The sequence below is a fragment of the Pyrus communis genome, chromosome 9, assembly GCF_963583255.1.
Source record: "Pyrus communis chromosome 9, drPyrComm1.1, whole genome shotgun sequence".
Lineage (NCBI taxonomy): Eukaryota > Viridiplantae > Streptophyta > Magnoliopsida > Rosales > Rosaceae > Pyrus > Pyrus communis.
This window is the reverse complement of record NC_084811.1, coordinates 24155100-24182503: the sequence shown is the minus strand read 5'-3', so window position 1 is coordinate 24182503 and position 27404 is coordinate 24155100. Positions and strand designations below refer to the sequence as shown.

Here is a 27404-nt window from a genome sequence, read left to right as displayed (position 1 = left end):
TAAGGTTTATATGTTTCTGTTTCTATTATTGATTGAGTGATATACTTACACAAATACTGCGAGTCTTGAATTTGATATCCTTGATCAATATCGTTGTGATGATTTATGGTTAATGAACTATTGGCATATGATTGGTATATGATGCTTCTAAATATGAACACATTGCATTTCATTACATGTTAGGGGTGAAGGAGTTTGTGATTACATATGAGGCTTGGGTTATGGATTGGAAACATCTTTTGTGGGGTTGAATCCAAATCTGATTCTCCTTTCCTAACAGCTTTTTGATAACCTTTCATGAGCAGAATTTGACCTAGTGTAGGGCAAATAGAACTTTTTTACCTATTGTATGTGGGTGTACTTTTTCTCATCACCCTCAAGTGGTGTGCAATGCTTACCACCTACTTATTACTATTAGATGAGTTTAAACTTAAGATTTGTGTTTACCCGTTAAGCAGATCTCGAATTTAAACTCTTTCAACGGTGATAAATTGGGTAATGAGCATCACCATTATTTAAGTGTGCCGAGCAAAAATATTATCTTTATATGTTCTACACGTGGATAACACGTGATAAAGATAACTGAATGTCAGATGGAAAATAAATATAAAAGCTTAAGATAAGAGAGAAATTGACTAATTATAAAAATTTCAAAGAAGAGAAATTAGCAACAAATTACAAGTTCAAAAGGTAACGCCACGAATAGCTTTCCCTAAAACGAGGGAGAGGGAGCTCTTGATATGACAAGGTCTCGTCCTCCCCTTTTACACATTTAATCTGTTAACAAAAAGAATAATTATATACTTCTTTTCTACGAAAAGTTACCAACGACGTTCTTCAACCTACAAGTCCCACAGAAGGAATTCAAGGAACTTTCGAATATATTCATACCAAAAACATCCCTATTATTAAGGAGGCGTCCATATTACAGTAGAAAAGAAACTAATTAGGGAAAATAAAAGCAAAGAAATACATGCATGTATATGACATTCATATTTTATAGGGCAGACAAAATATATTTAGTAGAGCTATGAACCCTAATCAGTTCTTCATCCGCATTCAACATGGCATCTAGTTCCTTGATAAATCTCTCCATCGCCGCTGCCGGTAAACAAACCGGAACCATAATCCCATCTTCCCCTATATTGTCTCTAAACGGTATGTAAAAGCTAGCCACTCCAGGTATTGCCCCGACCCCGCCCTTCGCTGGCCCACCATAAGCCGCTTTCCCCCACCCAAAATCCACCTCTCCGAACCCAGCACGGGTCACATCCGACATAAGGTAAGAATTCACCACCGTGAAGTGGGGCCTACCCTTAATAACCATGAGGTCAGCCAACGACCGCATGTATTCCTCCGTCACGTCCGCCTTGGCCTTCCTCACCAGCTCCAACGCGTACCCCAATGGGTTGTTGCATAGCCTCCATGCCGTCGTCACCCCCACCGGGAATGCAAACGTGTTGCCGTAATAACCCACCGGCAACGGAGGGTTGAACTTGGACCGCGCGTTCACAATGCACAACACGCGCACCTCCTCATTTGGGTCTCTCTGGAGCGCGATGGTACGGCAGCGCCAGAGGCAGGCCGTGAGGACCTCGAACGTGGAGCACTTGCTGAGGTACTGCGGGACAAATCTTCGGATGGCGGACACCTCGGTGGGGCGGAAGAAAAAGGACCGGTGGACCATGTCATCAAGTGGGATTATGGTGCCATTGGTGTCTTCCACTTCTTCGTACTCGCGGTGCGTGCATGTCACGCGGGGTGGGTCACGCGCATTGAGCAGCTCCCGCTGCCACACGGGCTGGACGGTAGGGAAAGTTGCGCCGCGAGCTATCTCTGCTACGGCAGTCATGAATTGGACGAGCCCCGCCGCGTCGCTCATGGTGTGGTTAAGACGGAGGGCGAAGACGAAACCACCGCACTGGAGGCGCGTCACCTGTTTATGAATTACGATGAATATGTTTAGTTGAAGGATACATTGCAAACAAATTATTGCACAAACAGCACAATAATTGTCCCGAGTTGCCAAGCCTCATGTACTATCATGAAAAGGACCCGGCCCTCCCAGTTTACACTCTCATCCCTTTCTATTTTGTATTATCACGGTTAAGTTACGTTAATATTTTATATTAATTTTTTTATAGAAATAATAAGATAAAAAATAATAGTGATATAAAATATTGACGTGGCTTAACCGTAACCACACAAATAGGAGGGGATGGGAGACTTCTCTGCCCTACTAGTTCCTATACATTCTCATCCCTTTCTATTTTGTGGGATCACTGTTAAGCCATGTCAACATTCTATATTGATTTTTTTATACAGATAATAAGATAAAAAATAATAATAATATAAAATATTGATATAATTTAACCAAAATCATAAAACCGATTGGAGTATATAAGAACTGAGAGAGCAGACAAGCCAGGTCCCATGAAAAAAAGTCGATAATGTCACTTGATAGCTGATATAAATATGAACATGTGATCAACATTAATGTCACTTGTATGTATTCAAATTCTCATCGATGATAACTTAAATAATATTATTCTAAGTACTTGTTTGTTTAGAAAGTCAAAATACTCTTTTGGGAAAGCAAAAGGCTCGTTGGATTCTTTTTTTAAGGATTTTAAAAATTTGTAATCGTGATCGTTAATTGTAAATTGTGTGATCAGTTTTCGTTAGGTACTATTTATATTTAATTTTAAAATAATTTCTGTCTGCACAATGTATAATAAACGGTTACAATCCCAAGATCTCTAGGATTCCCAAGAAAATGATCATCTGATCCTTTTTCTTTGGAGAAAGAGATCTCATCCGGATCTCTTCCACCCAAGCCTAAGAATCAAGTGATCTGGACCCTTAAAGTTTGATCCAACGGATAAAAATAGGAAGCCCTTTAAAAGTTATAATAATTTTAACCGTTGGATCAAATTTCAACATGGATCACTTAATCCTTGGGTTTTAAAGGAAGAGATCCGGAGAAGATCTCTATCCTTCTTTTGGAGCTTACATTAAACTAGTACCTATACCATTGTCGAAAGAATCATATGCATGTGATGAACATTGACACTTAAAATTTCTCCATAGATTTTCATCGTGAATGATAGATTGCAACTTTGAAACTTTCTCAATAAACCATCAAGATTTTTCAATAATGGATGCATGATAGATGACAACGTTGAAAAAAGAGAGATGGATGCTTAAATATTATTCCACTACCACTACAATGAAAAGCAATACTGATATTAAGCCCATCTTTAAAGGAATATCAAATTATAATTGATGGCTGATGTGACAATCTAAAGTTTTATGTCAAATTTTCTACTTCTCTAATTGAATTGTCAAATGTTATTTTTCTTATTAAAATAGATCTTTAAATGGTTGTAATTATTAAAAAAAAATGTTAAGACAAAATTTGTATTAGTTGAAATGTTAGTAGAATAAAAGACCCACTATTATAATTAATTAAAAATAAATTTGACTCCTAATGACAAAGCCTTCAAATCTAGTCAACAAATAAGACTTCGGTTGGAAAGACTTTTGATGTCAAATATGCACAATAGCATTCCACTTAGGATTTTGATATCTCATTTGGATATGTTTTAAAGTAAAAATTCATTAGCCTAGTGCACCCAAATCGAACCCATAGAAGAAATTAACAGATGTAAGGCAATGTCGAGCAACTTTTGAATTTTTTTTAGATGACTTTCAAGTTTCAGGAGGGTAAAATAGGATTAAAGGGGGCAAAGTGAAGCAAACTTTGAGTTTCAGGAAGTAAAGTGGCGATTTTGAATTACAAAGAGTAAAATAAAATTAAAATCAAGTTCCAATGCATGTATTAAAAATAAGCCTAAATATTATTCGAAGTACTTTTTTTTTTTTTTTTTGGGGACATTTTTAAAGTTAAACTTGCGTAATTATATAAATTTACGTAAAGTCAAACCTACCTAATCAACTTGTTATGCCAGAAGACAATTAAGTCGATATCTAATTTGCATGAATGCATTTGTACCTTTTATTGTTTTTGGATAAGAAATATTTACAAACTAACCAACTTGCAGTTAAAAACTGAAGGTGTCAAAATTAAGGTAATATAAACATTAGTTTTTTTTTTTTTTTTTGCTGAAGTAATAGGAAAGAGAGTAAATTATTGATTTGGTCCCTTAATTAATATAGAGTGAAAATTAAGTGTTAAATTTCTTTTTTGGGAAAAAAAAAATTTAAACTCATTAAAATTGTCAAACTATCCTTTAAAGTATATCTTATGCAAGTCTTGTGGATTAAATTAATGAAAAATTAGGTATAGTAATTTTATATTTAATAATAAGGATGAAGATGACTATTCTTAATGAGTTTACAAACATATTTTTCCAAGAAAATCATTTGAACATAATTTCCACTCGATAGTTCGGAAACCAAATAACACATTACTCTAAAAACAGAATAATTCGGATCATAGAAAAATAACTTGAACCATAGAAAACTATTAGGGGCATTTAAATTTAATGCATCTTCTAATTTTAATAAATCTACATAATAACTTCTAACAAAAAAATTAATATATTAACATAAATCCATCTGCAGAACATATGACCTAACTCAAATAATACATGAATGTATATCAGCAAGAAACAAAACCTAATTAAAAAGCACAAAAACATAATATACCGACAAGTAATGCATATTAATATGTGATACAGGTTGATTATAAAAATTAAAAATTAAAATCCACGAACAGGGTTTGGAGCAAGAATAAGAACAGGAAAAACCAAAAAAAAAAAAAAAAAAAAGACGAAAAAATAATTAAAGATATAACTAGGAAGAAATTTAATTTTTATAGTAAATTTTATCATTACAGAAATAATTATCGTTAAAAAAATAATCTTAATCTTAAGGAATTGGATTTATTTTAATAAATTGAACTAATTCTAATATTGACTAAAAAATGAACTTATATCAAATTTTTCTAAACTATTATGTTACTACAAAATATTAAAAGAAAAAAGCTAAATTGTGTCACTCACATGAGATGAAAAAGATAGTGATGAAATTTTGATTCCTTAACTTTTTATAAAGTATATACGTAAACGTACTTGAATTAGTAAGAGTGGGCAATTAAGAACCCCATCGGAACCAGGAACATTATAAAGAAGCTCTTCCAAGCAGGGAAACGGCGGATGAAGGTTGTCACCAAAGTGCTCTAGGGTAATGTCAGCGTCAGCCTCGATGAACATGATACCCTCAGCCGTGCATTCTACTGCAAGCTTCCGGTTAGGCCCTTCCTTGAGCCTACCTGCAAAAGGGTAGTAAAACACTAGAGTTTGTGCAGTTGCCTCTCTAATGACATGTACGGGGTCCCTCCCTTGCATAGAGAGATCGTACCGATAAAACTGTAGCACAGGGATCTGAAACCGAAGACCTTCTTGGTCATCGATATCAGAAAGTTGTCGAAACTCATAGGGCGTGGCCTTTGCCGGCGCTACCAGTTCCGGTTGGCGCCTCCGCACTGTGAACACCAAAGAAGTAGGAGGGGATGCCATGTCCTGAGTGAGAGACAGTTTTGGTACATGTCACACTAGAATTGTGACAGGGTTGAAGTCGTGTGTCGTAGCTCTACTTGAAGAGTTTATTTATAATGCGACAGAGGGCATTGGGAAACGCGAATGCATGGCCTACACCTTTTTTTGTGGACTAGGATTCTCTAACACTTGGTGTACAGGCTTCTAAAATATTTCTTTAGGCATGTAAACATGCAATTCCTACTCAATTTCATGGGACTTTTGATCGGACTGACTTGAACCTTTCTAATGGACTTGGACTAAAAGAAATAGAGAAAAAGAAAGTGTTTGGACTGAAAACATGTGTCCGGCTTGTTCAAGGCCCAACTCACTGGATTTTAACTGATATCTTGATGGGTTTTCATGTTGTTGCAAATGAACAGTGTGCAGCCCAAGGTTTCAAAAGTGCTTTATGGCGTGGCTTCTGATGGCAATTTAGTAGTTGCCGAGGAATAAAAGCTCGGGTTGCAAGATGAAAACTTATCCTCTAGCAGCAGTCAAATCAACAACTTGATTAGAAAGGGATTGAACTAGAGGAAATGGCTTACATTGGGCGTAAGGGCCTAGAACGCGAACTTCGATTGAGTTCCAGCCGTTTTTAAATATTCATTTTAATATCTGTTTGTGTATTGAAAAAGACTTAATTGTAGTCGTTAATCATGTACATACTGACCATTCCATAAAACGAAGGTTTTTCTCTACAAACATTAATTGTACATATTGCGTATTTCCTCTTCATGCAACACATGTGGTGTACATGCATCATACACACGTATGTACATACATTAATTAAAAAGAAATACTTGTAAAAATAAATTTGATACTCGAACAATAACCACACTATTCTCATTTTATAAAGTACGAGATAATTATTCAAAAATGCTAAGAGCAATTATCTCATATTATATTTTCTTTTAACATTTTCACAGAAACGAATATTTCCTGCATATTTCTTATTTGGTAGCTGAAAATCAAAACGTAAAAGAACTTGAATTTGAAAGCTTTACATGGGGCATATAACATCGCTTATTATTTAACCTCATCTTAAATTGTACAAAGACTACCATTGGAAGCTAAGTCCCTGCTTCTCAAAACAGGCATGTCAACTACCTATCGCTTCTGTTCTCCCCACGACTTACTCTCGAAAAATTCATTCAGCATTGACTCAATATTCTCCGGACGTAGCTTTATATACTTCCCCGGGTTTTTTCCGTTCTCGACCATAGGCCTGCAACACGATGCGTGTCAACGTTGATGCCAGAAATGCAGAAATTATGGATCTTTTTCAAAGGAAATGTTGGAAAATAGGAGAAAACGTACCCGAAACGTTTGATGAATGATCTGTAAGCAGGCAAGAGGATTTCAGCAACAGCTAGCCTTAAAGACTCTCGCAATTCACTGTCAGGAACTGTCCACTGAGATTGCCTTTGATGAAGCTCCTCAAACTGCATGTTGAAGGTCTTGAACCGATCTTTCACCATTGCTCTTGAAAGTGAACTGCTATCACCACCTGATGGATTTCCGCCCTGAACGGTAAGGCACTGCAGAATCTGCATCACAAAAATCAAATAAAGACACCAGAGCATATGAGAATGATTTTCAAATAACAGGAAGAATAATTCGAGCATTGTAACTTTAGATTGAAAATTTGACAATAGTTGAGCCCATTTACTGCTGTTATAGCGGATAAAGATGTTGCCATACTTCAACACTTTCTAATGGTTTATTCGAAACATATGAATACCATAATCATCTATAATGTATTAAGAATAGACAGATTAAAAAATAGTCGAGACCAGGAGGCCAGGGGAGTGGATCAAGGCCACATGATCAAGTGTCCCGAGGAAAATATCAAAATGAATGGATATACTGTGAAATTTTCGAATAAAGGGTAAATTCGGGCTATTGAATTCAAAACCAGGGAACAAGGCAGCATCAAAAGAAAACAGAAATAATATGGTGGAGGAATAGTACAAGCAAAGAATCAAAACCTTTGCCCAAGAAACCCTCTTATACTGATTTGCATGCTGCTGCACGATCCTTCGGTGTATCTGCACCCAGTCATCCCCCAACAAATCCTTTGCTTCTGACCTGTATATAATTACTTATCAGTTAATACAGTAGTAGCATGCAGATAGGATCAGTATCTTTCAAAGAGCAGAATAGCTATAGACCAAACCTCCGCACGGATCTCACTATATAGTGAATGTTGTTCATGAGAAATAACTGAGTGAGTGCAGGATCTTTATACTGCTTAGATTTTCCATCCAGGTTGTTCTGAAGAGCCTGCATAATCCTTGTAGTAACCTTTGATAACTGAGACTCTGGCTCACCTTCATCAAACTCTTGAAAAAGTTGCTTCAGTGTAGACTGATAACTGTGAACATTTTAAACGGTCATGCTGTGATGTTTGCACAGTTACTGTGAAAAAAGTACCAGAAAAATAGAAAGAGAACCGAACTTGGGATTGGGAGAAAAGGAAGATACAAAAAAAGGCAAATGGCTTAGCTGATGGATATTTTAATTGATATGGAAATTACTGCAATGATCTTGATACACATATAAGCCCTAGATAACATCACACTTTAGAGAGAGAAAAAACACTTCAAACTCAATATTTTAGAGAAACCCCAACTTAGTTTGTAATACCAAAATAACTTCACAACTAAGAATCAATTAGTGCATGACAAGTGGATGGATGAAGGGCTTTTTACTCCAATTGAGCTCTTAAAAGTGTTTTTCTATAAAACTTATAGTTGTAGGGGTGTTTTTTTCCAGTTTACTAATAAATTAAACATCACCCTCATAACCTGCCAACGTGGAGATAAACAATCCAAGTAACTAACAATTCAACAAAGCAGAGAATTTACCAAATGCAATAGGGTCAAAAAAAATTATACGGTATATCAGATCACCCTCAAAGACATCAGCAATCATGAATGCTTCAAAGTTATTATATTTGCAATCTCCTCAGAGAAGGAACAAAATAGCAAGAATCAGAAAGAAAAGGAATAACTACTTACTCGAAAAGAAACTTTACATAGTTTATCACATAGCTTGTCAAAGGATGGACGGTTCCATCAAGAACAGCAGTTTTTGTGGCATCCTTTTCAACAGCTTCTTCAAAATCACCAAAAGTTTCCTGGGCTGTTTGAGCTAGACGCTTTGTCAAACTTACTGCAGATTCCCGCATTTCCATGCAAGCTTTACTTCCAAAAAGTAACTCAATCTGAAAAGTAAAATATAAGAATTATATTTTACCATCGATCGTTTCATTGGAAGTATTAAACCGACATTTGCTGACCATATAAAGATAAAGACGAGAACTAAACTGATATTTTGACCTTCTACTTTCTTTAAGAGTTATAGTTTCCTTGCAATATAAATTTCTAGAAGAACTCAGCTTGACATTATTACACTTACCCCCATGTTAATACTTTCCAACCTTTTGGCCTTCAATTTACTCCAGTGATCATCTTATATACTTAAACCTATGAATTTGTGAATTTAAAGGCTATTTATTGTTGAGTTCTAAGGTGTTGTCCGGCCTCATTCAAACTTACACAAGCTCTGCCATGATTTAAGAAACCAATACTAAGGTCTTAACAAGGATTTATATCAGCAACATAGCATCCATTTCATCATTTTCACATTCACATAGAAGCCAGCACTACAGTGAAGAGTGAGAAACTGCATGTTTTGTCCCAAATTAGCAGAATGGATGGACTTCAGAAACATCTTATGCAAGTTGGTTAAGTGATTTAACCAAAACGATCTCGTACATAAACTAGTGACTGAGTATGTGAGTACGTGTTTGTTATCCATTCAAAAAATTAATTGCCATATGTCCATATCTAAAAGGATTTAAATTTCTGCCATGAATCCCCAAACATTATGTAGCAAGAAACTCTCAAAATGTCTAATCAAGCACACAACTAACAATTTCAGAAATTTATAATCATGGTCTAATTTTTATGCAATTACTAAAATTTCATTACCTCTGACTCAAGGTCTCTCATTATCTCATACATGTCTAAAAGAACAAACAACTTTTCAGGTGACCTCTTGCTTCTGGCAATAGCCTCCCCAAAACTGAGGAGCATAGCCACACTGTTTGCAGTAACTTCAGCAAAACATGGATCCTTAAGTGTCTCAGCACCTTCAAATATTTGATCACAGATTTTCTTTTCCCCAGAAAACAGCAGCTTCACCTGTTTTAAACAGTACAGAAGTAATGAAATAAATAAGGATAATAACTGTAGATAAGGAAGCAAAAGCTACCAACAAACAAGCCATTTACAACTAATTGAGCTAAAACTCATAATTTCTTACAGCTATCCGCATGTAATGTATCCAATTCCCAATCTTAGCCTCTAAAACCTCCCACTGCATTTTCTGGACATCATCTTTAGTAAGTCTCTCCACTCCTAGTTTCCTCAAGCTATGCTCCAAAACAGAAGCACGAGTGTCCCTATAAGAACATCTTTGTCAGTCTATGAATAATATGTGAAACAAAGATCAGAAAGATTTGAATTGATGCACTTACTCAACCAAGCCTTAAGTTCAAACAAGTGGGGTTGGCTATTGGAATCCTTTCCTTCCAGTTTTCCCTATCTATAGTCATATCCTTCATTCCCTCTTTGGTATCTTATGTAGAAAGGAAAAAGACCAAACAGAAATATCTCTCAAACCTATTTAGAGAATAAATGCAAAAAAAAAAAAAAAAAAAATCTCCACCACCATTTTCTTCTTTTTCTAGTATTCTTTTCTTCTCAAAGAAAAATTATTGAAATCATAATATCTGAAAACCAATAATCTGTACATTGCTAAGAAATACATGGACTATGTCCATCTCATCAAGGTCAAAGCATGACCAGGCAAATGAATTCATGGCTTAGTTGTAATTTAGGCTGCATTATTTGGAAATTAAAAGTACATCATTTTGTTACCTGTTCATTTTAATTCATATAAAATAACTCAATCTTGGTCAGGAATTTGGTCAGCATCAAGCGGTCAGAAAACCAAGGCAACTATTTTGTAACTCTTCTAGATGAAAAGGGAGAAAAGGTGAGAGCAAGAGGAACTTTATGAAGAAAACTTTTGAGTATGTTCTTTATCCTAATGAATACACCTATTATTTAAAGATCTACTTTAACTAAGAACAGAAATTATCACATATGACTGACAAATAACATTACACCACACAAAAGAAATAAAGAATTCACCTGTAGGTCCTAAATAGCTGTTGTTGATGGCCAGCTAGAACCATTTGTTGGGCTAAATCATGCAGTAATGGCAGAACCCTTGGGGGAATAAGCGTTAGTGGTGTGTAAATGACAGGTTTTAAACCTTTGTTTGGGTGTTCAGAAACCTTTCCACCAGCATCATTTTTCTGTCCAGATGGATCTGGTCGTAGAGAGTCAGGGAGACAATCAAATAGACGATCAGGCTCCACAGGCTTGCTGAAATACGAAAGAAAAAAATCTTACTTGAGGGGATATAACCTCAGAGTTCATTGATTGTCAGTCTTGATATCGTATCATAGGATTGGCATGGTACAACAGGAAATATGGCAAACAAGAGAGACAGGAAACGACGAACAAGAAGAAACAGTAAGGTTTATTATGAGGTGTAAGGCCAGGACTAAAAAGTTGAATTTAACCAAAACAAATTTGTTACGCTTGAAATCTACAAGAAGTAAAACGTCAACATTTATCAACAAAAATAGGGCACCAAGAATCTTACATAATCTTAGATCGTATCACATCTGTTGGCTTGACAAAGCTGTGGTAAAGTCAAATTCTTTATAGTGAATTCAACTTGCTAACTACCATCTTCATTTTTTTAATTACTCTTTATTTTTTCATGTATTTGAGACAATGTTTCTGTACAAAATTCAAACTTCCAGATCAAAAATTACAGAGTGACTTCCTCAACCGAGACGGAAAAAGAATTACAAAAGAACAAAAATATAAAAGGCTTAACTAGATACAATGGAAAGAGTAAACAAAATTCAATGCTTGCATGTCATGTTTAACAGTTGACTGATAGTAAGTTGAAAGCAGGAAATGGTAACTGAAATTTGCAAAGATGTTTAGTCGTAATTAAAGCGAACCTGTAATTTGTGAGCAGCTGTCTAAACTCATCTTCGAGCTTCGAGATGGCTTTCGAAAGCAAGTTATTGGCATGATGAAGCACCCCATCACTACTCTTAACATTTTTGTGGCTACTAAAGAAATGAATGATGCTTCTCAGCTGATCAATTGCTTCCAAATAGCTTTCCAAATCCTCATGAGGCCCTTTCAGTATTTTAGCCTCTGCCTAAACCAACACCGCCACATTTTCCAATCAAATTCTTCATATACGTCAACAACCAAGAACAAATTACAAATTACATTGCATCAACAAATCGAATAAGAGCTAATTAACCTTTCGTGTGAGGTCGAATTGCCCCAATATAACCTCTACAGCCTTCAATGTCTTATCAATGTTCTCATGCGCCTTCCGAATCGAATGAGTCCTAATCTACCATCCACAATTTTCACCAATTCACAAAGAAACCCAAATCAAAATCCTGAATTTATGTCAATTAAGTCTAACATCTCATCAGCTCCATCTACGTATACTTACATTATATGAAGAAAAAAAATATATATCAAACCAAAAGAGACATAAATTACACCAGACGAACGAACGCAGCGTTTGTAAACAAGTACATTTCCGAACGACGATGAAGAAGGTGACATTTTCCTCAGGTTTCTCGGGAAACAAGCAGAGAAATAAACAGAGAGAGAGAAAGCGAGGTGACTGACCTGAGTGGGACGCATGGCGGTTTCGAGGGCGGAAAGGCGGTGGTCGAAGGAGCCGAGAATGGCGACCATGTTGTCGGTGATGGTCTGGCTCTTGTGCAGCGCGTCTCTCATAGACGAAGCTCTCGCCTCCAGGGCCTCCATTGCCTGTGGAACCCCCATCTTTCAAAATTTTCTCGCCGGATATTCCCTCACTTTGTCAGTGACTGTTTGGCAAGCGAGAAAATGCGAAACGTGCGATTAAATTTCAGAGCACGGGTTTGTTGTGACGGAGACATCGGATGAGAGAGACGTTGCGTAATAAGTTGTTCATTTTCTTTTCGTCCGTCGTCGAAATGCGGAGGGAAACGAACGAACGTCGTTATATGAGAACGAAACAGGAAACAGGATCGTCGTGTCAGTGGAGGGCTCTATATATGTGGGACCCAATCTCGTTCGGCCGTGGTTTTCTAATAGGAAAGGATCCCTTCCGTCAAATTCATTAATTTTGACTCTTAAAATTTAATCCAACGGTTAAAATTATTATAACTATAAAGGGTTCCTGTTTTTAGCCATTGGATCAAATTTCAATGGTCCAAATTAATGGATTTGGTAAATTTAGTAGAAGGGATCCAGAGAGGATCCCTTTCCTTTCTAATAAATTGTGCGTACTTTGACCGCTAGTTTAGTAGTATACATTTTTGCTTGTAGGTGTGAGAAGATAGGTTTGAATCTCGTTGGTACCAAATTAATATGACAAAATCTTTGTGTGGCTTATCCTAATCTCTTCACGACTTGGTGTAAATATTTGTTGTATTAAAACAAATAGGGTGACTTTTTTTTTCTTTTAATAAATTTGTGTACCAACCAGCTATTAGTCGAGTTGTATTTCTCTTTCCAATGGAGAATGATTTGAATTCTCACAACTTAGATGCACATGTTGATGTTGGATGGTGCTGAAGAGGTGACTGACATAAATTTGGCATTTTTGTTGAAGAACGTAAAGTCCAACAACGAAAACTTAATACAGTTTATTTTGAATAATTTCACCACTAATTGTATAGAGACATTTTTGTATAAAACTCCCATACTTTGAGCATCTTCAGCCGGCTCGTAGCTGAAATTTTAAGAAGATTTAAAAAAATTGAAATTTAACAAAAAGTTTTCGGTACTGTTTATTTTAACGAAAACTCATATTTTTACACTAAAAAGTCAATCCTGATACTAGACCTGGCATTTTGGACCTGACCCATTAACCCGACCCAACCCGACTCATTAATATTAGTATTTGGGTGGATGCTTAACGGGTCGGATCGTTAACAGATGAACCCGTTAACAACCCGTTAAATAACGGGTCACTTTGGGTTAACCTATTAGACCTGTTAGCACCTGTTAGTTGAGGATATTTTAGTAATTTCAATCAAGTCTTAACAACAAAAAATAAAAGGAAAACTAATGAAAATGGCTTGAAAACTTTGAGTTTTAATGATAAGGACAAAATAAATAGTAAAGTGAATAGTACCAAATTGACTTTTTAGTGTAAAAATATGGTTTTTCGTTAAAATCAATAGTACCGTGTGCTTTTCGTTAAAATTCCCAAAAATAAACTCTATGCAAAAATAATAATAATAATAATAATAATAATTGTTAACGGGTGTTAACTGGTGAAACAGGTGACCCGTTAGCTTAACGGGTTGGGTTCGGATGACCCGTTAACTTAACGGGTCAGGTCCCGACCCGTTTACAAGTCTACTTTCACTGAGGCTACGTTTCTGAGCCAAAAAATGAATACAGATCAAAGCTTAAGTAGCATTAATTCGACCGAAACGCATCGAAAATATAACCGTATCAATTTGTATAGAGGGTGCTTGCATGCAAGTAGACCTGGCATTTGGACCTGACCCATTAATATTAGTATTTGGGTGGATGCTTAACGGGTCAGGTTGCTAACGGGTGAACCCGTTAATAACCCATTAAATAATGGGTCACTTTAGATCAACCCGTTAGCACCCGTTAGTTGAGGATATTTTAGTAATTTCAGTCAAGTCTTAACAACAAAAAATAAACTATATGCAAAAAAAAATTAATAATAATAATTGTTAACGAGTGTTAACGGGTGAAACGGATGACCCGTTAGCTTAACGGGTTGGGTTCGGATGACCCATCAACTTAACGAGTCGGGTTGAACCCGACCCAAACCCAATAAACCCGACCCATTTACAAGTCTACCTGATACTATTCACTTTATCATTTAATTTGTCCTTATCATTAAAACTCAAAATTTTCAAACATTTTTCATTAGTTTTTCTTTTTTAAAAAATTCATCTTCTATCGCTCTCCCTGTTTCACGCCTAGGATAACAAATCCTCTAGGAACGGATAACATTGATGATATGATTTAGTAACTTTCAACACCGAGCGAATAGAGTCAATAGACTAACAAAGCCTTGGCATTGAGCTTTCAAAAGTTACTTTTTCTAGCCTCTCACATGGGTTGGGTTTATTGATGCCACTTATCAATTTTAAGAATAAAAGGGTTGTATTAGGGAAAATTGAACTCTTAACCTTTCTTATTGAGTTACTCTTAACCCATTACGCAACACACATTCACGATTAGAAGAAATTTTTGTGCACAATCTTATGTGCGCTACTCCCTACGCATGTGCTTGGGTGTTGAGAGATTGAATCTTCTAAACTCGTTTTATATGTATCATTTTTGTGAGCTTTATCATTGATTAATATTCTACGAGGTTTATTATTAATTAATACGTGTTAAGTTTATGATGCAAAATCAAAGAAAAGTAACTAAGTTTTTATTTATTTAGCAAAATCTACCCTTACAAAGTGAAGGGAAAAATAAACACACACAAGTTACTGGTCTCTTCTTACATTTCTTCTGCACAAAATTCAAGATAATTAAACTTCCATTCTTCTTCGATGAACAAGACAAAATACCACAGTTAGAGAAAGGTCACAAAAGATCAATAAGTACAGTCTCGAGGCAAACCAGCATTGGAACAAACGCTTTTGATAGCTTTAATCTCCTCCCTATTTCTTAAACCTACAACAAAACATATAATCAATAACTGAATCATGATATTTGGATGAAGAGAAATGCCAAGGGAGCCTCTCAAAAGTAGAATACTTTATGAACTTTCTTTAACGTCAGTTTTTGCGTCAACAATATAAAACATTAAGTTAAAAACATGAGATGACAGAGAATTCATGAAGACTTCGACTTCTGAGAGAATCCCCTTAGCATTTCTCTTGGAAGGATAAAATTCTCGTTTGCAAACATGACAACGTGCATGCTACCATTAACTACCATGAATGTATGGACGATTGATAGTCGTTATTCTATGATAAGTGATTTTCACACCGTCTCTTTTTAAACATGTTTCTCCTTCCTTCTTATTATTTTAATTTTCTTTGAATTATTCAATATATTTAACGTCAATCTTTCTGAACTTAAAACAAATTGCTAAAAAACTTAATTGAAAACATGTAGCATCAAGGAAGGCATACGTCTTCTCCTTACAATTTGTGTAAAATGCACGCACTATTTCATATATCTACACAAAACATTTTGCAGACAGCAATGATGTAACATATTTAGACGTGATACGAGAAGTTAAACAAAAGTTAAACGAAACAGAAAATAAACAAATGGATCAACACACAAATAAATATCATGTCTTCAAACACAGAAAAGAAGCAAGAAACAAATGGAGGCCAGAACATGAAACGGGAACACTAAGACGGTTGTGCACAAACCTATTAGACATTGTAAAGTGTTTTAATTTTTTAAGATAACATTGCGTACTTGGTTTAATACCACTGATCACTAGACGCCCCGTTTCATCTAACATATAAAACAAAACAAAACCATACTGACACACCCCGACCCAGAAAGTCTACTTGGACCCTGAATCGAGCTGTGCTGGCCGACACCTGGAAGGTGACGAAGCCATAAAATGTGATAGTGTATAAAAAGTGAATGAATTTGAATCTAAAGTGTCTAAATACCAGAGTGCGCTACGAGTGGGAGCGAACCCATTTCACACGCGATGTCAGAGCATAAGTAAGGTACAGTAGTGTGGGTAAGAATCATACCCTCAAAAATATCCATCAATACTAAGATTCGCCACAGATTCTTGTCGATACAAACTCAGCAGTTAAAACCTGGAGGGCACCAAACAGAAGGTGTGAGTAAGCAATAAAACCAAGCTTCCCAAAGTTACTACCTCTCAAAAAGTAATGCCCCTAAATGTAAAACCCGTATCGTTTTCCATAAGACAGTACAACATATATACATATATCCAAACCATACTCATAAATGACCAAAACCACGGTTTGCCATCAACTCCACCATACATTAATAAGTAGGCCAAATGAACTAAATCAATACAAAGTGATATATCAGTCAGAGTCATCTAAAATGACTTGTACATCTTATCCATATCTCATCAATCATGGCTAGCATATAAGTCGGAGTCACCTATAGTGACCTGTACGACTTATCCATATCTCATCAATCCTGGCTAGCATATAAGTCGGAGTCACCTATAGTGACCTGTACGACTTATCCATATCTCATCAATCCTGGCTAGCATATAAGTCGAAGTCACCTATAGTGACCTGTACGACTTATCCATATCTCATCAATCCTGGCTAGCATATAAGTCGGAGTCACCTATAGTGACCTGTACGACTTATCCATATCTCATCAATCATGGCTAGCATATAAGTCGGAGTCACCTATAGTGACCTGTACGACTTATCCATATCTCATCAATCCTGGCTAGCATATAAGTCGGAGTCACCTATAGTGACCTGTACGACTTATCCATATCTCATCAATCCTGGCTAGCATATAAGTCGAAGTCACCTATAGTGACCTGTACGACTTATCCATATCTCATCAATCCTGGCTAGCATATAAGTCGAAGTCACCTATAGTGACCTGTACGACTTATCCATATCTCATCAATCCTTGCTAGCATATAAGTCGGAGTCACCTATAGTGACCTGTACGACTTATCCATATCTCATCAATCATGGCTAGCATATAAGTCGGAGTCACCTATAGTAACCTGTACGACTTATCCATATCTCATCAATCACGGCTAGCATATAAGTCGGAGTCACCTATAGTGACCTGTACGACTTATCCATATCTCATCAATCCTGGCTAGCCAATAGCTCAATAAGTATACCTGCACACAAGTCGGAACCACCTAAAGTGGTCTGTACGACAGGACTGGGTGTAAATAAATACGCTCAAGTGCTACGATCACGTGAAGACTGGGCGAATGATCGCAGGTCACCTACGAGTCGGAACCACCTAAAATGGTCTGTACGACAGGACTGTGCACCTACCTTGAATCCAAGGTGAGCGTAAGGTGCGGGAGGTGAACATCACGTGAAGGACTGTGCCCTGGCCACGGGCGGGAGCACTAACACCGGGGTGCAGGTTTATGAGCTCTCAATGCATCTCAATATAACATGTGCAACTCATGGCAACCAGTACGACAGTATCGAAGTTGCCTAACTCATAATTGTAGTCATGCTATAACGCAATCGATTCAACTATTACCATAAACTCACCTGAACTTACCTGGGTGTCCTGAGTTCACCTTTACACTTGAAAGCATTCCCAATAATTATATGCAAGTAATATACATATGGATATATCATGGTGCAATCTACTACTCAACCATGTCGTAGCATTTTCAATTATAAACAATATGGTGTGAAGTGTACAATCAGTAACGCCCTACTCCCAAACTACTTATTTTCAGGGATAATTATCCATGACAACCTAATTAACTATAATTTAACTAACTAATTCACAAAACTAAAACTTGCCTTTACAAATTTCCTTTGCATTACTCAATTTCCCAAGCAAGGCTTTTGTCTCAAATATTTTATGGCTGCATCTAACGTCTCGTTAGACTGCCTACGTACCCTAGACAGGAATCAAGCCATTCGTAGTTCATATAGTACTTCAAGCATTCACAATAAATATGTATGAAAGTAATATGCCTAATCAATTTAAAAGTGTCGATAGAACTCTCAATAATATGTACGATAAAAAGGAAAAGATGCACTCACCTGGAGTCCACGCTATGATTCTCTAGCGCACGCATCGAGGCGTCCTGAATGATTGGTCCCTGTGACCAATTATCAAATCACATCTCAGAACTCTTATCCGTAGAATATGTAATTCACATAAAACACAACCTCAACGACATTCTAAAATAGTTTGATACCCATTGACCACAAGTCAACCGTCGATCTTTGATCGACGGTAGGGTTTACAACCCTGTATAACTTGACCCGGAAGATCCGCATATCAGATTTCCAATCCGCAACTCCCAACGATCCACAATATGTTTCTAGAATAACATATTAAAATTTCATTACGATCCAACGGTCAAATCTCCGCCAATTGCCTAAAACAAGTGGCCGTGAACATTTATTTTACTGACTTACAAATCCAATTCAGGAAGATCCGTAAGTCGGATTCCCGATCCGTAAGTCGGATTCCCGATCCGTAAATTCCTATAATATTTAAATATTATGTAATATAATGTATCCAATTTTGGTGACGATCCAACGGTCGGATCATCGATTCACATTTTATCAAGTAACGTATCGTAACGAATTTAGGTTCCAACTATCAACCTACATCATTCAAATGAAAAAACTGAATTCAAGACATTTGACATAGCCTAAAAATAGCATTGGCGGCCCACTGGCCACGCGCCGCCGCACGCGCCGCCCCGACTCGCTGGAAAATTCAACTATTTCCAAAAATTCTCAAACTTCACAGAAATGAAGATCTCAGTGAGTGGAGCAACTTTCATACCTGCCACGAAGTCCAAAAGTGGACGGAAGATGGTCAATTTTTCCCACGAAGCCGGCGGGTGCCTAAAACTTCCCGACATCGATTCGTCGTCTACGGTGGTCCAACGGGGTCAAGGTTGGTTGGGTTTTGCTCCTGGGATGATGGGCTACAAAGCCCAAGTGGTGGCATCGGCCATTGCTTTGCCGATTTGCCGAAAAATCGAGAAGGGTGGCCGGAGCACCATTGATTTTCGTCAACTTTCGTGGTCTCAAACCTCCACATCCCATGGTTAATCAAGGTGGGTTTTGTAGAGGGGAATGAGAGCTTCAAGATGGTGGTGGTGGCATCGAAAAACTCCACCGGAGTTGGCCAGAATCGGCCTTGGAAAATGGGCACCCGCGGTGGGTGCGGGTGGATGAAAACCCACTTCCCCTTTTTTTTTTTTTTTCTTTTCTTTCTTCCAATTCTGATTGGGCTTTTCCCCACAAGAGGGGAATTTAATTTAAATAAACGCTAAACCTTGAATAACCAATTTCGAACGTCCGTAACTATACTGTTATAATCCGGACTCGCAAACGGCTTTCGTCTATGCGTTCATATCCACGAGTATTACGAGAATATGTTAAAAGAATAAGTCATACGTCTCTCTAGACGATGGTCAACAGAAGTCAAAGTCCTTGCCTCTAGGGCAATTTCGTAAATTCACGCTTTTTAAATAAAATAAAAACGTAAACTTTGGAACGGGTTGTCACAATACTTTGCCTAGGACATAAAAAGACTCAGAAGGAATTAATAACTAACCCTGCTTCCTTACGACCTCCGGATTACTGGTTGTGGCGGTGGTGGTGGTTGTGGTTGTGGAATGCAAAACCCTGGGATGACACACGGCTGTGCTTCCACAAACCCTCCCAAAACCACCCATTGATCCATTCCCTCTACCCTAGAATGGCAAAACACGGTTTTGTTGTCTCCTCGGAATCCCATTTCTGGTTTCCAAAAAGCTACCAACCTGCCCAAATATTACAAGTATATTTACATTAATGTGGAAATAAATTTAGTTGCAAACTCACAATTTCGATGTTCAAACTTATAGATCACTCTAAATTGTAGTACTAAATAACAATACTTTCATTTATTAAAGTAAGCAAAACATTTGAATACAGACTAAGGGCAAAAAAATCCGATTCAGTTTTCTGGTCCTGTATTTACCAGAAGTTGAGCCGGGTTCATGAACTAAGAGTGGTAATTGAGGTGTTGAGTCCCGTACCCATGAAAAATAGGACCTTTTTGTACAAAACCATGGTTGTCGTCGGGTGGACCGGACCGCCGGTCTGACCCGGTGCAAACTCTATTAAAATTCAAAACACCCCATGTTAGACATTCATGCAAAGCAAAGGGTGCAATGGAAATCAAGCTGTGTGTGTGAGTCAGGAGAGAGAGACCTGAAGATTTGAAAGGCTTGGACTTTGGTATTGTTTGAGGAGAGAGAGAGAAGCCAACTGCCGAGCGAGGTCGTCCGTGGTATTAGAGAAATGGTGACGGCTAAGTATGGAGGTTGAAGAAGCTGCTTCGTTGAAAAAAAATATCAGATGGAAGCCATAGTTCACCGTCGTCGGGATTTGGTGGACACCCAGCCATTTTTAGCATAAACCCAGCAAATTTCACACACCCAACAAACAAAAAATGAAAATTTCTCCTTGCGAATATGCAAACACTGAAGAAAAAACCCAACAAAGGCAGAGAGAAAAAAACATAGAAAAATAAAGAAGAGGGATTTTAAAGGTCTAAAAGCGGCACTGTGATATGGACAAAAGTTAATTTTAAAATGACGTTACAACTCTCTCTCTCTCTCTCTCTCTCTCTAAATAAGAAAGAAAATGGGTCTGTGTGTTACGGCCTGTTTGGTTCCCAAGAAAAACGAGTTTTTGGAAACTAATTGATGAGGCACTGAGCAATTTTCAATTCCAACTAGCAAGGCTTCAATGGAACTAATAAAATTTTGAAAACAACCCAGCCCATAATTTATTTACAATATCATGAAAACACGTGAGTTTCCAAAATTTCCTTACAAAATTAATTTAAAACCTTATATAGGAAATTAAAGTGGTACCAAACAAGTCCTAGTTCTATCACTTTGAGAATCAATGGCATGGGACGGATTTACCATCACTATTCACCACTACCATCACATCCCAATCAGTCATATTCTGTAGTATTTTTTTACGTGTTAATACATTATTGGACCGAAATGCTACGGTTGCAATAACTTGTATTTAAGTTATTCTCCTCTATTTTAGGTTTTAGGCCCCTGTGACCACTCTCTGAACGTCAGCATCACATTTTGAGGATTCGAGCCATATCAGGTTGGCTCGTTCGCGCTTCCACTACTCCTTAACTCAAAACCTCCTTCTATTCTATGTAACACTACTTGGCTACCGCAACTCCTGCTTCTATTCAAATACAAATGGACAGTTGTCCAAATAGTTAAAATTGTATACACAGATTGGACACTTGTCCATTTATGATTAGGTAAAAGTAGAAGTTGCTGATGGATTTGCAATTGCAGAAATCCAACATCTGTCTTATGGACACTTGGCGATTAAATGAGGATCAGGGTGATGAAAGATGTACGTGGGTGGTGTGGGAGAGGTAACGCGGGAAAGTCTGATACGTTTTGCAGGCACCAAATCAACGAAAATTTTTACCTTGTGACTGGAACACGAATGATACACGTGTTTTTATACAAGTGGTGGGAAATTGTATTTTTTTAAGTTATTAACGTTTTAACACACATATCCCACCATTTGTATAATGACATGTGGTGTACCGTCTCAGTTCCCGTCACACTAAAAAATCTCTCTAAATCAACATAACGGATTTAATCGGCCACCACTTTGATGAGACTCGTCCTTTTTGCACACAAATGATGGGCTACGGAGTGGGTGTATACAAATAAGCAAACATGCACCTCTATTGGGTTAATTGGTCGGGCTCATAACTCACTCGTTTGGGCCCATTGTTAAGGAGCGGGTACTCCCTCGTCAGAAGGCTAGGTTCGAGGGATAACAAGCTAGATGGGTCCGGGGTCCATGGCCGCTCGCCAAGGTGCACCTATGCAGGTCTTGGCTTTAAGAACTTGTTTGGCAGCTCATATAAAAGATTGCGTATGATTAATTATGCGGACTTGGTTGTTTGGTGCAGTTATGTATTAATCATGCCTAATTTTTTGTGTGCGATTCACATCTGCTTAGTTATACTTCTCAAATTAAATGTATAATTCAGTACAGTTTGATGTACCAAATTCTTATCCGTTATTTTGATGGTCCCTTTGCTCAAGGTGACCAATTCTATATCAGTTTCAAGTTTTGACATCATTCAATTATAATGAAATTTTGAAGTAACATGTCTTTGTTTGAAAGCCGAGAATGAATTTTTACTTTTCTCATGTTAATTGAGAATTCAAGGTTATGCGATGGAAGTTCATGTTACGAAGAATTTGCAACGAGTTTTGGTGAACTTTTGGGTATTAAGATGAATTTTGGGTATCAAAGTCCTCACGATCGCCTTAGTGTCTTAGGACCTGTACTGCGTTCGTTGTCAAATGCAAGAGTCGAGCGTTCAATTCAATTATGAATGTCCGAAATGTTGAATTTTAAGACTGGAATGTTTATGTATATTTGTCGAGGTAAATTTAATGAATGAGAGAGAATAAAATAAATAAATTGAGATTTGATAATAACACTTTGTTGATGACACACATATTTGGAGCATAACTCTCCCTGCAACTGCTCATAATTAGTTTTAATTGCGTTAATTGATAGTTTTTTTAGTTCAAATTACAATATTCAATTATAAAAGAATTTGAAATTCGTACAATACATGAACAATATTCATTAATTGTGTTGATAGATGGTTTTAGCTTCTAAAAGAAAAAACCAACTTACCAAAATGGAAACTTTACCACTCACACTTTACATCATAATTTTCAAAAACTCATAACAAGCTCCAAGTAACAATATTTTAACTCGAAGATCCAAAATTTTCTTCTATTTATTTTTGGGACAATTTTTTTAATTAGACTTTTGAATTTATTTTATTTTTATATTAAAATTTATTGAATGCTTTTTTTAACTAAATGCTTTTAGAGTATTTTTCATACTCATAACGCTTTTAAAATACAGTTAATCAATGCGTTTTATTTTATAATCAATTATTCTCGAATCACAGAATCCGTTTTTTAATAAAGCACATCTAAAACAACGAAGCAAATGATAAAAACCAATAATTATACAAGCCCTAGAAACTGAGGAGCCCCTCCTTTAGTACTAATAACTTAATCCTAATTGGGATGGGAAACTAATCCAATCCATGGAATTATAAAAAAACCCAAAAACCCAATTCCTCTTCCCAAACACCAAATAGGAAATATCTTTCCCATACAGGCAGCTACATATCAGTTTCAACTACACCTTTCAAAACCCTAAATTGCACATTCACCCCCAAAATATCACCTCCAATTTCCTAAAACGACATCGTTCTCAAACACTTTCGTAACCCATACGACCATATCCACAAAATATTCACACCTTAAATTATGTCATAGTCAGGTATACCTTCCTTATCGTATACCAAACCGCATACTATCAATCTCGCTATCACCAACCAATAAAAAAACCCAGAATGAAGTGACCTTTCTAGTCGGACCCTTTAACGGGTCGGGAAATCGGACCCGCCGGCGACCTGAACCCGACAGTCACAGGGTCGTAAGCGCACCAGTGGAACCCGACTTCTCTCCCCATCTCGTTCGCCCTCGAACACTCCTCGCATACTGTCGCTCCACTCCGGCTGCCCAGCCCGAGTCCGAGCCCATCGGCCCTTCCCAGGCCCATGTTCATCAAGTACCTCTCTTTCTCAATCTGCAGCTCTCTGACCCGATTCTCGTACTCGACCCGACCCGCAAAAGGCATGGCCAATCCGGCGACGTTTTCGATCTCCATGCCGCGCTTTAATAGCATAACATTCTCGAGATGGAGATTCTTGTTGATCGGATTTTGAGCTCCAAGCGACGCCGTGTTGCGGTACTCATCTTCTCGGAAGTCCGGGTGGTGGCGGGGGACCTGGTAGTTGTGATTCTTCCGCCGCCGCTCGCGCCTCGACCGCTTGAGCTCCACGAGGAAGAAGCAATTCTTCTCGCGAGAAATCGCGCTGAAGTTGACCTTGCCGGTGATGGGGATTCGCTGGCGGGTCTCCGGCGAGGAGAGGAAGACGGTGAACTGCCCCGGCAGGATTCCGATCTTTTGACTCAGAACCGACAGGAACCGCGAGAAATCAAGCTCCGGGTAGACGACGAGGTCGCCGATATCGGTCTCGGTCTCACCGTCGGAGAAGACGACCGGGAACGAGACGCCTCTTTCGGCCTCCATCATCTTTACTATATCCCGTCTCCGGTGAGGTGACGTCATATTTCCGGTGATAAATTCGTCGGAGTTTTGAAATCCGATCGTAAATAAGGGGATTTGTGGGGGAGGGGGAGAAATGAACAGAGGAAAGGGGGTTTATATAGAGAGGTGTGGGGGTTTAGGACTGACGTTGTAAATATGGCAAGGCGGTAGGGGTATTTAGGGAATTATGTTTTTGATGTTTTCGTGAGGAGCCAGGTTACGGGTAGCTCGATCGTATCTTCCAGATCACACATTCCTTTTATGTGATATTTGGATGCTTGGGGCCCAAGCAACCGAAAACGGCGGCGTTCCGGTTTGTTTGGCCATTCTCGGAAATTCATTGTTTTTTTACGTTGTATTTATTATTTTTTTGTTGAGACAATATATTTGTTATGTTCTGGTTATTAGGAAAAATGGGGATTTTATTTTTTTTTCTTAAAAAAAAACATTACTGTTCTAAATTAGAATCGAAAACAGAAATATAAAAATAAAGGGAGTCTAAATTCTGGATGATGTAGGTCAAAAACTTGATTTTTTTCAGTTTTATTAAATAAAATCGTTTGTTTTTTAAAGTAGGAAATTAAATTAAACGCAAAAATCCCTTGGGCAACTAATACAACAATTTTCAAAGTGTAAGGAAAGCCTTACACTACTGGGGATAAAATCAAGCCAATACAATTTGACGAAATAAAGTGTCATAAAGCGGTTAATTTATCATTCACGAAGTTGGCCTCCTGACAAACATGAACAAAACTAATACCCTCAAAATCATGAAAAAGTTTATGGATGTACCCAAGCAGCAAACAAAATTTCCAAGGAATTGAGCAAGAACCATTCACATAACCAATCAAAACATTCGAGTCCCCTTCTTACAATTTTCTTGTGACCAACCCTAATTGCTTGAGAAAATCCTAGACAGAGTGCTGAAGCTTCGATTAAAAACACGTTTGTAGAACCAAGGGGTTTAGCTCCAACAATTAAAGGAGAACCTACTTGAGAATGAATAATGAAACTTTCATTTAAAACAGATCCATCAAAGTTTAATTTAACAAACTCCCGGGGGAGGAGGAAACCAACTAATAATCTCTAGAAAGGTATGAGAGGTTTGACAAATGTCTGGCGGAGAAATGAGCTTGAAATCATTCCAGAACTTCGTATCTACTATAATTACTTTAGGATAGTGCTATTCACATATCCATTTTTACCTCTTACACACCTTTATTAATTTTTTTACGTTAATCTTCAATTTATTCGACCTGACAATCAAAAATTGAAAAAGGTGCATGATAAATTTTTGAAAAATAAGATGATTTCTTTTCTTGATTCCCAAATTTGCCAACAGACAATAAGCAAATAAAAATAGATTAAAGAGAAGAAAGTAAAGAAAATAAAATAAAATGTTTTGCGTTCTTCTCTCAGTTCAACACGTCACGTCAACCTCTGTCTTCTTAGCTGCCAACCATGATACACGTCATCATCCTACTGGGCATTGGTCAGTCTGATCGGAGTAGCCTTCTTCTCTCGACCAAATAGCCAAACATGTTTTCTCAGTTTTAAAAAATTACAACAATTATAAATGCATTGGAAATAAAATCGCCACAAATTCCGTTGCACCCTTGGGAGTGTGTTTGACAGTAAACACATTTGGGTGCTGCTGCGGTTAGGACTACGATTTAGAAGTATTTTTAGTTAATTATAAGTTATTTGCTTTTAGTCCCATTCTCGTAGGCCTCATGGTCTTAAAAAAATTAAGGTTATTCTATTGTCTGATCTTAATTTAACCATGTAGAAGATAGTAAAACAACAAAAGTTAAATGACCATAATTTTCTTGATTCATAGACTAGAGTTTGAGAGAAGGGTACTCTTATTTGAGAGAGGATCCTCGCCGAATCCTCTTTGTGAGATTCCGGAGATCCGGCAATCACATTAGTTCATCGTACATCGTGCAATCAATTTTTGTCAGGTACCGTTTTTATTCAATTTTAAATAAAAAATTTATGATGGTTAATGACCGCACAATATACGATGAACGGATATGATTGGAGATGATCCAGAATCCAGACAAAGAGGATCCAGCAAGGATCCTCCTGGCTCTTATTTGCCCTCCTAGTGCAAAAAAGTCATTCAGGTACTTTTTTTCTAGATAATATTTTATTTTAAATTATTGTAATATACAGAAAGGTTCAGGAGGGCGCTGTAGTTATGGGAAAGGGATCATCTCCGGATCCCTTCCACCTGAGCCAACTGAGCAAAAAATCCGGATCCTTGAAATTTAATCAAAGGGCTAAAAACAGGGGGATCACATTAAAGTTATAATAACTTTAGCTGTTGGATCAAATTTCAAGGTCCGAATTTTGTGCTCAGTTGGCTCAGGTGGAAGGGATCCGAAAAGGTTCCCCTTCCGTAGTTACGAAGGTTTAAAGCGTTCAACCTATAACTATATTCTACCTTCCTATCCATAACATTACCTTCCTATCCATAACATTGTATCAATGAAAATATACAATAAAGAGTTTTGAACTTAAAGTGCAGAGAAACAAACACGCACATTTTGGCAACGAAGTTGTTTGAAGTTTTAACATGTCTTTCTGTAGACGTCATCCATGGAGGCTGCTCCCCCTAATAGATAATTGAAAAGGTCCAATTAGTTGATTTTTGGGTTTCTATATATTTCTGGCTGTATTTGATAATATAAAAGGCTGAAGGTTTGAGGCCTCCAGGCATGGGGTCTCTAAAACATACATTATTAAACAAATTCCTCAAA

General features: G+C 37.3%; 2 protein-coding genes across 2 annotated transcripts; both read right to left on the bottom strand.

Moving 5' to 3' along the window:
* Positions 1-863: 863 nt before the first annotated feature.
* On the bottom strand, positions 864-5599 carry LOC137745849 (benzyl alcohol O-benzoyltransferase-like). The gene is made up of 2 exons (XM_068485880.1): positions 5097-5599; positions 864-1936 (listed from the first exon to the last, which is right to left on the bottom strand). Exons 1-2 carry the CDS (start codon positions 5541-5543, stop codon positions 998-1000), a joined length of 1386 nt encoding a protein of 461 aa, XP_068341981.1. The 5' UTR covers positions 5544-5599; the 3' UTR covers positions 864-997.
* Positions 5600-6576: 977 nt separating this feature from the next.
* LOC137744032 (exocyst complex component EXO70A1-like) lies at positions 6577-12541 on the bottom strand. Its single transcript, XM_068483894.1, has 11 exons — positions 12374-12541; positions 11991-12086; positions 11677-11882; positions 10787-11023; positions 9894-10032; positions 9560-9772; positions 8585-8790; positions 7741-7938; positions 7553-7652; positions 6882-7111; positions 6577-6789 (listed from the first exon to the last, which is right to left on the bottom strand). The coding sequence occupies exons 1-11, from the start codon at positions 12530-12532 to the stop codon at positions 6672-6674; spliced, it is 1902 nt and encodes a 633-aa protein (XP_068339995.1). The 5' UTR covers positions 12533-12541; the 3' UTR covers positions 6577-6671.
* Between the last annotated feature and the right edge of the window lie 14863 nt (positions 12542-27404).

Excerpts from the sequence above, each read along its gene's own strand:
- LOC137744032 (XM_068483894.1), bottom strand. The coding sequence starts at position 12,532 with ATGGGGGTTCCACAGGCAATGGAGGCCCTGGAGGCGAGAGCTTCGTCT. Across the intron at positions 11,883-11,990 it reads AATTCGACCTCACACGAAAG|GCAGAGGCTAAAATACTGAA; the intron begins GTTAATTAGCTC and ends GTGTTGGTTTAG. Across the intron at positions 7,939-8,584 it reads TATGTAAAGTTTCTTTTCGA|TTATCAGTCTACACTGAAGC; the intron begins GTAAGTAGTTAT and ends AAATGTTCACAG.
- LOC137745849 (XM_068485880.1), bottom strand. The coding sequence starts at position 5,543 with ATGGCATCCCCTCCTACTTCTTTGGTGTTCACAGTGCGGAGGCGCCAA. Across the intron at positions 1,937-5,096 it reads GCCCACTCTTACTAATTCAA|GTGACGCGCCTCCAGTGCGG; the intron begins GTACGTTTACGT and ends ATTCATAAACAG.